Source organism: Centroberyx affinis, unplaced genomic scaffold (genome assembly GCF_046629955.1).
Source record: "Centroberyx affinis isolate AG114_WGS23_722 - 3 ecotype Tasmania unplaced genomic scaffold, CSIRO-AGI_Caff_v1 ptg001088l_1, whole genome shotgun sequence".
In the NCBI taxonomy this organism is placed as follows: domain Eukaryota; kingdom Metazoa; phylum Chordata; class Actinopteri; order Beryciformes; family Berycidae; genus Centroberyx; species Centroberyx affinis.
The window spans coordinates 706,217-721,359 of NW_027279633.1; the positions used below are offsets into that span (position 1 = coordinate 706,217).

Below are 15,143 nucleotides of genomic sequence, written 5' to 3' on the forward strand. Positions count from 1 at the left end.
TCTGCTGCTATGGGGAATTTTAAGAGGTTTGGGGACTTTTTGATGATTGATTCTCTCTCTCTCTCTCTCTCTCTCTCTCTCTCTCTCTCTCTCTCTCACACACACACACACACACGCAAAAGTAGTAGCTTTTTATGTATGGCTACAGCTACAGTTTTGGGAAGCCACGAGTTACTATTTGCAATTTTTCAGAGGAATGAACACTGCAGAAACTAAATGTCTCATCCGGCTCATCTAACTGCGCCAGGCAGAGCAGCCTTATTAAATGCCAAGACGTCAACTGTATTTGGTGAGCGCGCGGCAGCATGACTCGGGCACTCCTCTCTCGTATGATGTGCGGTAAAGTTACATCATATCACCATCACCCCAGACACGGCCGAGCCGGGTTACTGCAGTTCAAACCCAAAAAACTTCACGCCATGCTGCTCACAGCGTGTGACTGAAGCCGGCCAATCAGCAGCAGCTGCCTGACTTCTGATCCTCCTGGACCAATCCAAGGTGAATCGAGCCGACGACCTGTTATAACTTGCTAATTGTCATTTCACACAAATGCCGCCTTCAGATAATGTCGGAAATACCGTTATTGCGACCCAACAAAGTAGTAAAAAAAAAAAAAAAAATGCTGAAAATTCGTACATACGGCTTGTGGGATAGTATTAGGTGCTTTTGGTCAAACATAATAGCAAAATGGACCCTGCAACAAAAGTAGCTAAATTGGTGGCTGTGAAATCGAGTGGTAAAGAGCTAAGCCTACTTGTTAGAGTAATTATGTAGGTCTTCGTTACATCTTATGTAGCAATTTGAAGAAACTCTAGACCAGTGTTTCTCCCAGTCCTCTACCCCGCAGGATTTAGCTCCACCTCTACACACACACCTGATTCATTTAAGGTGGCATGAGTGTGGCCCGCAATTGAATCAGGTGTGCAAGAGTAAAGTTGGCGCTAAAACCTGCAGGACGGATTATTTGAGCTGGTGAAGGTTGAGAAACACTGACAGACTAAATAGTTGGCTGTTTGCAGCTGCCTTCTCTTCAACACCAAATGGAGGCTATATATATGCCCCAAAACTGCATTACAACTTAAAGTTAAACAAAAAGTGAAAAGATAAATATACAAAATAGCAACCTATTTGGACTGGATGTCAAACAACACATAATGGAATACATTTATTTTGCTATCTGTTGGCTGCCATACTCTCTGCTACCTGGGAGCTCTGGGTTTGATCTGATGATGGAGTCCAATTTCTCAGTCACGGCGTTTGACAGCTTCAAATGAGTCTACAACACTTTTAAATCGGCGCTTCGAGTCGTCAAATCGCTCAGGTTATTTCCATATGAATTGAACGCAGCACTGAGTTATCGAGTGTGGGCGGAGAGCATGGAAACCCTGTCAACAACTGATGGAAAAAGTGACGTATGTTGTTTAGCGGTCTATATAATGTATATTGTTGTATGTTTCTATTTCACAGTTTATCTTTGTTACAGGATCCATTTTGTAATTATTTCCAACCAACAGCACACGAATGCACAAGTCGTTTTTTTCCAACTTCCGACCTCAGAAGAAAGAACTTACGAGCAGCACTTAAAGGCAACATTCATTCGTCGAGTATAAGCTTTTTAACTGTGGAGATTTACGGAATAATTGCGCCACCTACTGTGCATACATGGAAACTATCTAGAATATAAAACACTATGACAGATACAGCAAGATAAGTACCAAGACAGTATTGGTCGGCTTTATACGACTTAACGTGAAATACATATAGAGTCTACTGCTTGCTGCCATGTATTCAAAATTTGCTCTTGGTAGCCTAATTCAAACATCTGATATGGAATGAATTTATATCATGATTTGAGAATTGAATTAATTCTGAAGACTTTTGAAGCGATTTTTTATTTGAAAAAGGTACAGAAAATGAATAAAGTAAGCAACATGGATTGTATAAATATCTGTGCAACCAAAATGAGCACTGAGGCACTTCAATGCCTTCTGCTGCCATGTGATATTATACAGACTCTCCAGCTCATGTCCAGCCACAAACTACTCACAAACCTCAGCATACCACATCTATTTTCCACACAACTCATTTTCCATTTCTCAATGCATTTGTTTTAAGTTTCATTGCATGTTCTAATCTAAAACAAGTGTGATCAAAAAGGATTGACAAGTCATTTGGAGTTTAAAAAAGGATAGGATGTAGCCTGGGTAGAGAAATCACTAAAATCATATGTTAACAATGGGAGTGGCTGATTTAATATGGGTGAGGGGGTGTAAAATCTTTTGCAGTGCAACAGAAATTAGTGATTTTTTTTGTTCATGAGCTGCCTGTGAATTCAGCAGTCAGAATAACAGCAGTTTGAGTTAACATTGGAAGCATGCACACTAAAGGTCAGAGGGTAACAGAGGAGGTGCTCAGTCACACAAGCCACCAGGCAACAGCACTGTGCTAATAGGGTTAACTAAACACAAAATAATAAACCAAAAAAAAAAAAATCCAGCAACTCAACAAAGACCACTGAATTACATTCTGTTGCAGTGCTTTGGCCCAAAAACCCCGATGGCACATTTAATTGGACACCAACTGTTAAGCGGAGAGACAGAGTCAGTACTATGTTACATACAGTATGTTCAAAATGTTCTTTCTTGATCTCAGTCTCCTGAAACTGTTGCATGTTGACATGGCTCATTCTCAGTAAAGAGAGCACGAGGACAGAGAAGCGCACTTTGTTTTTCTCCCATACAAAGTACACCGACAGATGGATGATATAAAGTGCACCTCAAATTTTTATTCTCACATGATTTTCAACCTTACCTTGGATGTAGTAGTGTTCGGTCCCAGATGTTGAAGATATTTGCTTCTGCAGTAGAAGTACTACATTTATGAAATCTAAAACTGTTCAACGGGATCGACTACAGCCAAAGTGAGAGGAAAATCATATGTAACTGTGTATACGGTGTGCTGTCGACTAAGTAAGTGCACCCACTTGCACAACCACAGCCTTGATTCAAACATCGCAGCATCACAGCTTTGTATTTTACATCAACATTTCCCACTCTCAAAATTACACAGAATCACTACTTTCAGAAAACATTCATCGTATCGTAAATTACCACAGCAACAATGACGATCCTCCTCTGGGAAATTCCACCTCGTCGGCCAAGTCGGCCGAGTCCTTAGCAAGGAGTGCATACATAGTGAATACCACAATCTGCAATATTATCGGTAATTATTCTTATTATCAAAGCACATGTCATTAGCTCAAAAAGAAATAAATACATATATAACAATATGATCCATAACACTGAAGTCTGGTGTGGGTTTGCACCGGGGTCAGACGCCCAGCTTGTTGGCGATGGTCATGACCACTTTGAGGATGGGCATGAAGGCGGAGATCTCGCTGAAGTTGCTGCTGCCGACCACCTGGGTGTGGACCTCCAGGCCCCGCTGGTAGTTCTGGCTCGCCACACAGCGGCTGATCTCATGGAGCCCGCCCAGGATGTTGTGAGAAAGCTACAAGTCGGGCAGAGAGATGACACGAAACGTTACCGCGAGGCACCGGCTCCCTCTTCCAGAACAAGGCAGGTTTCTATCATACAGTTTTGTTACAGGTGGGATGCTATCTGGGTCACTTGCTGCTCAATACACTGTACACTGATTGCTTTATTATGACCAAGTATCAGAGAGGAAGTTGCTGTACTAGGCAACTTCATCTCTGTTAAACTGAGCCAATGAGAATTGTTCCAAAATAACAATTCCTTACCGACTGGTCTCTCAGCTTGTCATACAGGTATCCCAGGCGTTTGGCTGCATCATCAAGTTTCCTTTTTGTTTGCTGCAAAGGAAATATTTCTGTCTTTATTTCATATCCAACAAAACACCAACTTTTTCCTTCAATCAGTACAGGCTTTATTGTCAACACTGTGCAAGCTGGATGATGCCACATGATTAGCAGGCTTTGACACTTACAGGGTCTCCTGCTGCTAGCTGGCAGCGCTGCACCAGGCTGTCAAAGGTGGATTTGAGGACCATGTGTTCACCAGGGATTTCCCTCTGCTCCACCCTCTCTGCTGGCAGCTGCTGAAGGAGCTGAAGAAAAAAGTACAGAAATACTTCAACAACAGTGTGCTGACAAAACAAAATATTGTTCAGTTGAGTGTTGAGCATTCAGCAACAGCCCCTGTCTGACACCGACCTGCACGCTGGGCTCCTGCGGGGCCCCAGGGGGGACCTGGGCGTGGTCATGGGGCTGAGGGGCCTCGACTGGGAATCCCATCACAGGTGCAGTGATGGGGGCCGGTGGAGTGTAGTTATCAGGGACCTGCGTACACACAGCAGCACAGGAGGAGGGTTACAAAACATCGAGGGCACTGAACCTCCTGAGACAGCTGTGTTCAGGAGATACTGACCTTGTCTTACCTCCCTGCCTATTGTCATTTCAGAAAAATCAAATGCACAAATTACAATTATCCAATCATGCTAGGCTAAATTTAATACTTCAGTATATTATATATGCTATATAATACTACTAAGAATAATTTAGAATGAATATATTATTAAGGATGCATGATAGGTTGGGTTACTGAACTGAGCTGTTGAAAGGGGTTGAATTATTAACTTATACCTGGCACAACTGCACAGCAGGCTCTTATACCATGTATCTTAGTGGATACAAACCACGTCATGTATTTAGCAATTAAACGCATTAATGTGAAGTTCATGCAAAGGTTAGTGACAGCAATGTACATATAACTACGTGCTTATGTCACATTATGTTGCCAGGTGCTTTAAACTTAGCCCTTTTCTCAGTGTCAGGAGAACCTTGGAAAGTCTCCCTGTCCATCTCAGCAGACAGAGTGAGGTACGGAGGGATTTGTAAAAGTAATAGATGCAGGACTACCTTCTTCTTCCTGGGTCCACCTCGTACTGCTGGTGGGTCATTCCAGCCATCTTGAGATCCTGAGTCAGAACAAAGGCAGAATTAGAAACAAACTCAGCTATTGGGCCTTTGCCAACAGCCACTCCTCTAGTCAAACTCAAGCAGCCAAAGATCAGCCTTCATGAGACAATCTCTTTGAGCCAAGGTTAGTCTACATGGCAAAAGCACATAAAAAGGTGAAAAACGGATGTATTTGCCATAGATTCCAGCAGTTAAATGAACACAGAAACTAAATAGAAAATATGGCAATGTTCAGGCAGCATCCTAATAATTATTCAACAGCAGTTGTAGGTTAACGGTATACCACTGTTGAATCATAATTCGTACTTCATAATAGACCCATTTAGATGTCAAATACAATCAATTTAATATATGCAAAGACGGTAAAATTGATTATTCATTTGCACTGTTAATAATGCGTGATAAAAAAAAATTATTATCTTCATTAGGAGCCAGACTATATGATCCAAAATAAAACCCATCTTGATTCAAGCCTGGACTTTGTAATTTTTTCACCATGTGGTTATAGCCAACATACAAACATATCAGCTCTTAAGTCACTACATTTCCCTCAAGCATGTGGCTGCACAAGCAAACACTACCATACATGTTTTCAGTGCACTCTTATGCCATATCCAACCCTAACCCTGTCACCTTGATCGTCACACTGGAAATTCAGCCAAGGAAAGTATCCTGAAAGTCAAATGAGGGGGACAGCTGAATAGGAGTGAATAATAACCATTAGCAACATATTCCATGTGTAGATCTGTCTTTAAGTATCTGGAAATGACAGTGTCAACAGGAATATCTTACTGACAATTCTTTGATGAGCATGACTGAAATAGCAAATGGAATGAACACGATTGTGATGATGATTTGCTTTGGACTAAAAAGTGATTAAAATGTGATCTACCTGTAGGAGGAGGAGGAGGGACGGCGGAGCCAGCGAAGGGCTTTACAGCAGGAGCTCCGGGGCCTCCCTGGGGATATCCGGACCCGAGAGGGGTATACGGGCCAGCTGCCATGGGGGGTGCAGGTACTTGGTTGTGAGAGCCCCCAGGGTACATGGGGACCGGTGCTCCGGGCTGCGAGCTGGCAGGCATGGGGCCTGAAGGTAAAGAGGTGGAGGGCATGAAGCCCGTCGGCGGCACCCCGGGGCTGGGCATGGCGGACAGGCCCCCGGGGGTAGATGACGAAGACGGCAGTGAAGGTCCTGATAAGTTAGCAGCTGGCATAGTAGGACCTGGAGGAGGGAAGGCTGAGGGTCCACCCATAGGCATAGGCTGGGGCTGGAATGGCTGATGAGGAGGGAAGCCTGGGGAAGGACACAAGTAAGTGCTATTACCTCAATTCAAATCAACCTGACCTTAGTCAAAGCAGTACGCAAATGGATGATTGTCAAACCTGAACCAGTAGCAGGATGTTGGGGGTAGGAAGGCCGTATGGTGGGACGGGGCGCACTGGGTGGCAGTACATGAGAGGAGGGTGGCAGGCCAGGCCCGGCGTTGGTAGGAGCAGCATGTGGGGTGAAAACCGATGGCATAGGAGGTTGCCCAGCTGGAGCCATCTGGGCAGGAGGGCCAGGCTGGTACTGACCCTGTGGTGGAAACAAACACAGCCTCATCGTCACTAATTGCAAGTCTTGCAAGAAATTTCCTAACACCCATAATAACATAGGAGGGGAAACTTTGCGTTCAATCACTGAGGAATTAATACCATAATTTGTGCTTTTTGTGCAGGTGTCTGAGCAGCAGGAGTGGACTTGGTTGTGGGCACGCTGACTCTGTTGAAGGGAGCGGGAGGTTGCTGTCCAACGGAGGCCTCTCCCTGAGCGTGGAATAGCCTGTCTCTCAGCATCGTGATCCCAGACTGGAGAGAGACATGCAAACACACAAATTGATTCAGTCAAAGAAAGCGGGACCACGACTTTTAAGTATTTTGGAATGAGGCTGGCTGCTATGCCTCTTACTTGGTCTGAGTTCTCAGGCAGGTAGGTCATGGCAGTGGCCAGGCTTCCTTCTGCAGCCAGTATGCCAGCGTAGCGAGTTAGCTTCTCTGCCAGGATCGGGCTCTGGACTGCCACCTCGCTATTGCGAAGGCGTTCGATTGACTTGCGCAAAATCATCACTTTCTCCACCAGATCCTGTCAAACACACACACACACACAGTCAGAGTTTTGAAAACTAACTTTACAACTGTAGATAAAGAAGTGCTTGATTTATAATGACTTTGACAGGTCAAAACGGGCAATGGCGTAGCCCAGATCAAACCTTACAAAACGGCATACCTCGAGAACAAGAGGGGAGGAGCAGTCCCTCTGCAGGGCCCAGCACTCCACTAGCTTCTCAATGTTCCCAGAGCAGATATAACAGAGACAGGCCTGCAGGCAGCGCTTCTCTGTCCCCTCGCCCTCCAAACGGGCCCCCAAGGTGTCTACAAGTAGGAGAAGGAGAGAATGAAGGGCGACGAAGACAAGGGGAGGATTACAGAGGGAACAGAGGGGTTGGGTACAGATGTAGACATGTTAGAAGGCGAGTAAAACAAGTACTACTGAAAAGGTATAACTCACCTGGAGGCAAAACAAGTCATAGCATGATTAATGTGCTGCTACACTCCTGAGCAACTTACCGCACAGACGAGCAAACTCTTCAGGGTGAGCGTAGGTCAGCAGAGCAGCGAGAGCCTCCTTCCAGTTGTCCAGCTCACAGCTTTGCACTATGTCTCTCCAGTTCTGGGTGACCACTGATGATATAAGCTGGTGTGGGAGGGGGGAAAATTAAATTGACTTAATATACCTCTAAAACACCTATTCCCATCTGATTGTACCAACTGAATGAATTAAATTTTACTGTAACAACAGATTTTATGAGACATCGGTTCTCTTACCATTGAAATGCTGTTCTTCTGCTTGTCCAGGTATCTCTGCTGAGTCTTCTTGAGCAGCTCCTCTCCTCCACTGATAGACAGCAGGATGGCTTCAGCGTAGCGGCCGTCATTCAGACACAGGTCCACCGCTCCCTCAAAGTTACCCACCAGCAGCGCCTGGCTTATCAAACCGTCAGTATCTTCAAAAGAACAAAAAAGGGCATGAGCCGTCGACCAAGCACCACAAGCCGCAGTTATATTCGCAATTATGGAAAAAAACAAAGAGAGATATCCAAAGATATCCAAACAATGGACTAACGTGTAATAGTATAATCAATTGTGTCATAAATGGGGAATTTTACCAGATGAAACAGGGATCTGGAAGTTGGAATTTTCCTTTGGAATCTGGCTGAAGAAGTCTGACGGTGAAGCAGAACCTGAAGTCTTGATTTCAGCTGCAGCACTCGCTTCATCAGACCTCTGAAGAAATAGAAAAAGGAATATTTTACAGGCAACAAGAGCAGCAAGATTTAACAAATACAAAATAATGACCACATGGATTAGAGAAGAAACTGGCAGCGTGCAGGATTGCTGACCTCAGTGGAGAGCAGCTGCATCTTTTCTGCCAAATCTTTGGCATCTACTCCATGTCCATTGGGCTGCAAATTCTTCCCCAGGCATTTTGAAATCTGAATTAACACAATGTGTTATAACTAAAAGATAGGATTTCATTTAGAAACACCTGCCTACAAATGTTAGATATTAATTACCGACACTGCTACATGCAAACCAGAGACAGAATACCTTTTTCTCCAATTCATCTTTGCTGAAACCCAAAAGTCTGAGGAATTTAACGCGGGCTTCATCCTCAAAATTTACCTGAAAAAATTGAAGCAGTGAATTAGCTAAGAAAAGTAACAGTTCCACACTAATTGAGATTTAAAGATTTAAAGCCAATGATATGTCTCAATATGTAGAGTATGTAAGGCCCACCAGAAGGAACTTCCATATGTCCTGCTCAGCGTCTGAGGCGGCGTTTTGGATCTTGGCCTGGCAGTAGTTGGTGAAGGAGCCTGACTGCAGCGCCGCCTGCAGCTCCCTGGAGCGCTGGAGGAACTCGGTCTCTGTGGTCACCTGGCTCACAAACACCTGTCTGGGGACGGGCTGGGGGCTCTGCACTGGAGCTGGCTTGGGGTTCTCAAAGGTTATCAACTTCCCGCCAAACTGAAACACAAGAAACCAGCACCTCATAAATAATTTAAAAAAAAAAAATGTTCGAAAATTTATAGTAATGCTGCTTCATTACCATGGCCATTAACAGTTTTATATTAAGTTGCACTCACAGCAAAGGAAGCCCCCACTGGCCTGCGCACCCACTTAGGTGGCTTCTTCAGAGGGGGAACTATGGTGGCCTGTGCTGCAGGTTGGGGAACTTGTAGGGGAGGGAGCACCTGCCCTGTCCCAAAGGGATCCATTGTGTCAAATGAGGAGGATATCTGTTGAATAAACACAAAGGTTTAATAAAACAAGCACAACTCAGATGATTATCTCTAACATACCAGTAAATCATACATGTGTCCATGACAACATGTTGATTAATCCATGTTAATCTGTGTCTGTGTTAATCCATTCACACCAGCATGATCTCACTGACAAACAGCCACATTTCTTAGCACATGGCTTTAGGGATTAAAAGGAGGCAAAGCCACAAAAGATAGGAGAGCCACTACCTTATCAGCGGTGCTTTGCTGCTGAGCCTCCAAGCTCCCTCCCATCACAGAGTAGACACTGATCCTGCCGTCAAATGAGGCTGCTGACAGCAGGGCTGGATTCCTGGGGCACCACTGGACATCAAAACACCACTGGTTGGTTGTTGGCAACTCATAAATGACCTAGAACGAGAGACATGAGATATGTGAGGATCCATGGCATTGTTATAATATCACAGTAATGATGTAAGGTAACTGAGGGGTAAAAAAGAAACAGCTCCTAATGGGACATACTTCTCCTGTGTTTGGATTCCAGCAGAGGATACGGTTGTCTTTAGCGCTACTCAGTAGGAGCTCCGAGTCCGCTTGGCTCCAGGATATGGACAGAATTCCCCTAATAAGAAAATAGGATTAAATGAACAGAAGGCCGGTCCCGCTAAATGACCTAAACACATTGATTAGCATGATATATATGGCGAACTGCTAAAGCCTTACCTTGTGTGGTTCTCGAGGACTTTGAGGGGCGATGTGGCGAAACGCAGGTCCCACATCTGGATGACTGGAAGGCGGTCATCTTCAGAGGCCAACACCAACTGGGTGGCCACATCAGGGTGCCAGAGCATTCCTGAACAGTGCATCTAGAACACACACAACAGTTAAGATGCACAATGATGAGAGGGATTTTCTACAGGGCGTCATATTGGGTGAGGAACAATAGTCATTTTAAAACGTTAGTGTGTCTGAAATTAACTTCTTGGCTCACCTGCCAAGGCCAGGTAAGCTAAAAAAAATTACCTCCCAAGAATAATTACTGGTCAAATTAATGACTGCGTGAGTAGATTTAGAGTTTTAATGTAGAACTTGCTCACTCACTAATACTACGGCTGTTTTTTGTCTTAGTCTTCCATTTTTAATTTTTGGTAGCCTTTTTAGTGTTCAGCAGGGACAAAGTTAAAGCCACCAACCCTGTTGCTGTGGTCACTGATCTTGATGATGGGCTCATTCTTTCTCAGGTCCCAGACAACAGCTTTCCCACTGGGGTTGGCAGAGGCCAGGATGTGCTGAACCTGCCTGTTCCAAGACACGACACTGATATCTTCAGCAGGCTGAAAGGGGAGAAGAAGACTGTTACTGACAAAACAAGGCTGCCTGTGTGAGTGTGAGATGGGCAGATGCCTGATATTCAAATGATGCAACCACAGTTTGTGTGCCATGCTAGCAGTGTTAGTGCTGAACATTTAAATTGCCATAAAGAGCCAACTGCTGACACCGATATGGGATCAGGATCAGAAATACACATGCCAAATCTAAGTAAGTTTTGTAGCTTGCTAGATAAGTATTTCGATCATTACAAAACCATGGCAGTAGTGCTATACACACACCAATCATTTCCACTATATCAAAGAGGCCACCGTGTTAAATCATATATTCATAAAAGTTGCTTATGCTTATAGCATTTTTTCAAATTCTTAAATGAATGACTTGTTTGGGACATGACCATTTTGTAAAAGAAAATGTCCCTGTGACAAGGCATTATCATTCCCATTATCCCAAAACGGTTACACACACACCAAATGGAAACCACAAACAAAACTTTCTTGTGGCTTTCTTTCTTACCTCGCATTGCTACAAAAGGTAAGGAAACAGGGAGACAACTGTTCAATATACTGTACTCCTGTTGGGGATTGTGGTTTCTATTTTCTGTTTTGACTTCAAGCACAAATGTGGGTCAGAATCAAAATCAGAAGAAATCAACCCATCCCCTACCACCATGAACTTCATAAAACTTATGATTGTCCAATCATATTTTACCATAAAAGTTTGATTTACACATGTAAACATGTAAATATGCACTTGCCTGTGCCTTTGCCCCTGGTGTCATTGGATTGCTAAAGTTGTTCAAATCCCAGATGTATATCTCTGAATCATTTGCTCCTGATGCAAGGAGATTGCTCTGGAAGATAAATCAATTGAGAAAGATGACTTGTTTGCGGTACAGAACCACTAGCAGAAATCAATGGGATGTCCTTCTTTATAAATTATCTCTCATCACATACAGGATTGCAGACATTACCTGAAAAGGGTTGAAATCGAGCGCTCGGACGGGGCCTGTGTGTTTGTCAGACTGTCCCACTACTGCCTCTGCTCCAGAGGTCATTATGGCTTCCGGGCTATATACTGTTAATGTGCCATTTTCACTACCACCAACCAGTCTCCCTCCTGAACCGTCTGCTCCCATTCCAAAATTCACCCATACGATACTGTGCAACCTATGGAACATAAAGGTGATACTGTGAGTACAAGTATTTGTTACAAATGACATACCCATGGCCCCAGTTAGAGCAGTTGTTTAAGATAAGATATCACTTTATTAATCCCCTTAGGGAAATATGGGTGCCACAGCAACTGGCAGAACAGTACCAGGGAAAAATAAGTACATAAGATAATAAAGAGAAGAGGTAATAAGATAAAAATTAAAGGTAAAGGTAAGGTTAGAGTCACACGTATCCCTTCTAGCCAAGGATCATTTACTTCTTGTTTTAATTAGGTACTGCTCAATAAAGAACAGACATGACTTATGGAAATTATTTTCTCCAGTGCAAAAGTTTAACAAAGTTTGATAGTACACTGTGAAGTGTCTGACGCTGACTGACTGACCTGAATTTGCCACTCATTAGTATCAGGATGTGAAATTAACACTGGTCACTAGCCAAATGCTGGTAAATCTTTGTAGCTGACAAGTTTCCAACCATTTTTAGAGGATGTTTTCTACATTATGACTGCTGAATTAAAGCATCTCGTGGAAAATAACAGCATGCTGAGTTAGTACTATCCTGTATCAAAGTACTTTGCCATGTTGTTACTTCTCTGCGGTTGGCCGACATGGGCATTGATAGCGAACTAGTGGCCTAATTTGACCCATTACAATATTGCCAATAAATTCCTGTTATGGTATAGTCTCTAATAGCTCACCTGTTTGTGGTGGGCAGTGACCCCTTGAGCTTCATGTCCAGAGAGGGATCAGAAAAATCCACCTCGAATATCTCAAGGGCTGCAGTGGTGTTAAAAGAGGCATCAAGCTGTTGTGCCGACGTGCCTGATTATTGACCAAAATTACAAGTTAAAATCAGCAATCTGCAGCCTGTAACTAAAAAATACACATCTAGGAACAAGTGCTGTGTAAAACATCATGTGTTTTGAAGCAGGGTACACAGACTGGAATATGACAGCTACCTAAGGCCAGGTAGATAGGATGGTGCATGGCAGGGCTCCACGCCTGGTGGGCTGTCCTCTGGATCTCCTTCAGCCTCATCTTCCTCTACTGGTGTATACTGTCAGAGTCCTGGAAAGAGGAACACAGACTCCACTATATCATGGACAATTTATTCCATCACATAGTCGTTCTGAGTCTAGCAATGTGAATGTAGCAAAACAATGAATTAAATAGCTCTAAAGTAAGTGAGACGAAATGTGAGGGAATGTGATTTGCATAAATGTATGCCTGTCTTCTACATCAACATGAATCAGGGTACCACCCATATTGACACATTGACTCCAACTATTCCCTGAAATTGCTAGCTAACGCTAACCAACTGTTAACCACAATTGCCACAATATTAGGAAATGTTTACATTATGCCAGCATCACCTTTATTGTGAAATTATGAGGGGAGACACAAACTACATAACGTTAAAGCTAAGCGGCTTGAAATGTATTTTTAACTGTATAATTTCGCAACTGCTAACGTTAGCCTTGTGAGATGAGCTGATCACGGTTCCGTTCGCAACACATTACACCGACTTAACGTTAGCTACGCTATTACACACATAACACCTGGATGAACAGCTTCTTTATAGCTATCTAAAATAGTTTGAAGGGAACACTGATTCTCTGTTCATGCCAACACAGGACAAGTCATACAGGCTAACATTCACATCTTGTCACTCTCAACCATTGAGTGGTCACACAATTCCAGTAAATAGTCAGAGCCGATAACTAATGTTAGCTAGCGAGCTAACTACATCTCTTGTTGGCCTTGTTCCACAGATAACAGATACGTTACACTATTTATCAGACGCACTAAACGCCAATCAAAACGATTCACATGGCTTTGACTATAATAATGTACTCACGTCAGTTGTTTATCACAGTCGTACTGTCCTAACCAACAACAAACTGTAGAGCTACTGCCAAGCTAGCAGCTAAGCCGCGGACTCCGACCAAAGTGCTTTGCTGTGTTGTCAGGTCTCTACGGTGGCCGACATGGGCAATAGGTGCGCATTAATGGCCTAATGTGACCCGTACACTGTTGCCATGAAAACATATTCTCATCTTTCACTCGTGTGCTAATGAAAGGTTCTAAGAAATCCCATATCTTCCATGTATCATTCATTAGTATACCTGACAAAAATGTTTAAAAAATAATCAAAAATCCAAGTGTGTTATCATCCACAATAAAAAAAAAATACAACAGAAAGGGACATAACTGTTAACATAAGTCTTTATTCATGACAGAAGTATATATACACAGAAGTAGAGTCAGTTATTAGACATTAAATTTCATAATGTTTGACTTCCTCAGGCTCTTTCTCAGGATCTCCTCCTCTCTCCAAGTACAGGTTGTTGTAGGGATATTGTTTCGGTGCCTGGAACAGAGAAAAACGATTTAATGAAAATGTGCATGTCATTGAATGAAGGAAACAGTAAAAGCATTTTGTCTTGAGCTCCCACAGCACTAAAATACAAGCATTTCAACTCTTTCGTAGACCCCTTCCCTTTATCTTAACCTATTCTTGCTCACAGTGTGACTGAATAATTAAATATTCATGCAGATTAACTGGGAGTGATTCCAAATAATGATGAGGGGACACAACCACAAAAGAGCAAATATTGTCAGCATAGTTCCAGACTTCGTTGGATACAAATACCAAAAATAAGTCATAGTCACTGTTCGTAAGTAACCACCTACAATATACTATGGCTGCTTGGTTGCCTGTTAACGTTGAGTAACACTTCACAGCAATTCCTTCGTGGAAAGTTATAAAACTCTCTCTGGAATCACAACAGTATTCACAAATATGCATTACTCTTTGAAAAACACAAGATTTGCATGAAATGCAATTTTATAGAGTTGTCAGTTATACGGCTGATTCAATATGTTGTCCAAATGTCGATGACAGTTAGTTGACCAGGAACTGCCCTTGAATGTACTGTTATTTATAAAACAAGTGAAAATATGGGGGAGTGAAAGTACCAGCACATCAGCAGAGATGACAGCTCCTTGATCCTACTGATGAATCAGCCACAGTTTTCTTTCACAATTAAAATATTTTGAATAGTGGGTCCAGCTATCATCAACTTGACGCAAAGATGAAAGCCAACATAACATGGCACTGTTAGGTCTGATAAAATTCACTTTTATCAAGCAAGGTGGAATTTGAGCTATTCCCCCAATCACAATTGTTCCAAATTCAGATAGAGAAACAGAAGATGCAAGACGCTAAAACACTGATTATTCGAAGACAAGGCAAACAGACAAGTGGTGAGCTCCATCAAAGCAGCATCCCCCGCTTTTAAGACAATTATGATGACATGGTATTTAACACCCATTAAAATACATTTTGTAAGGTGAA

At 43.0% G+C, this 15,143-nt stretch overlaps 1 protein-coding gene across 2 annotated transcripts; it reads right to left on the minus strand.

Moving 5' to 3' along the window:
- Positions 1–1,879: 1,879 nt before the first annotated feature.
- sec31b (SEC31 homolog B, COPII coat complex component) lies at positions 1,880–13,740 on the minus strand. 2 transcript variants are annotated; one of them, XM_071523414.1, is made up of 27 exons: positions 13,644–13,740; positions 12,745–12,853; positions 12,484–12,607; positions 11,585–11,780; positions 11,369–11,464; positions 10,476–10,616; positions 10,006–10,148; positions 9,805–9,904; positions 9,532–9,693; positions 9,145–9,297; positions 8,795–9,025; positions 8,606–8,680; positions 8,398–8,490; positions 8,164–8,281; positions 7,823–8,001; positions 7,565–7,691; positions 7,224–7,369; positions 6,906–7,079; positions 6,653–6,805; positions 6,341–6,533; positions 5,850–6,251; positions 5,591–5,629; positions 4,898–4,956; positions 4,193–4,318; positions 3,967–4,086; positions 3,761–3,832; positions 1,880–3,510 (listed from the first exon to the last, which is right to left on the minus strand). In XM_071523414.1, the coding sequence occupies exons 2-27, from the start codon at positions 12,821–12,823 to the stop codon at positions 3,331–3,333; spliced, it is 3,681 nt and encodes a 1,226-aa protein (XP_071379515.1). In that variant the 5' UTR covers positions 12,824–12,853; positions 13,644–13,740; the 3' UTR covers positions 1,880–3,330. The 2 variants fall into 2 exon arrangements, with proteins under 2 accessions (XP_071379515.1, XP_071379516.1); XM_071523415.1 differs by lacking the exon at positions 5,591–5,629.
- Between the last annotated feature and the right edge of the window lie 1,403 nt (positions 13,741–15,143).

Excerpts from the sequence above, each read along its gene's own strand:
- sec31b (XM_071523414.1), bottom strand. The coding sequence starts at position 12,823 with ATGAGGCTGAAGGAGATCCAGAGGACAGCCCACCAGGCGTGGAGCCCT. Across the intron at positions 7,692-7,822 it reads AGAAGAACAGCATTTCAATG|CTTATATCATCAGTGGTCAC; the intron begins GTAAGAGAACCG and ends CTCCCACACCAG. Across the intron at positions 4,087-4,192 it reads CGCAGGAGCCCAGCGTGCAG|CTCCTTCAGCAGCTGCCAGC; the intron begins GTCGGTGTCAGA and ends TTTTTTCTTCAG.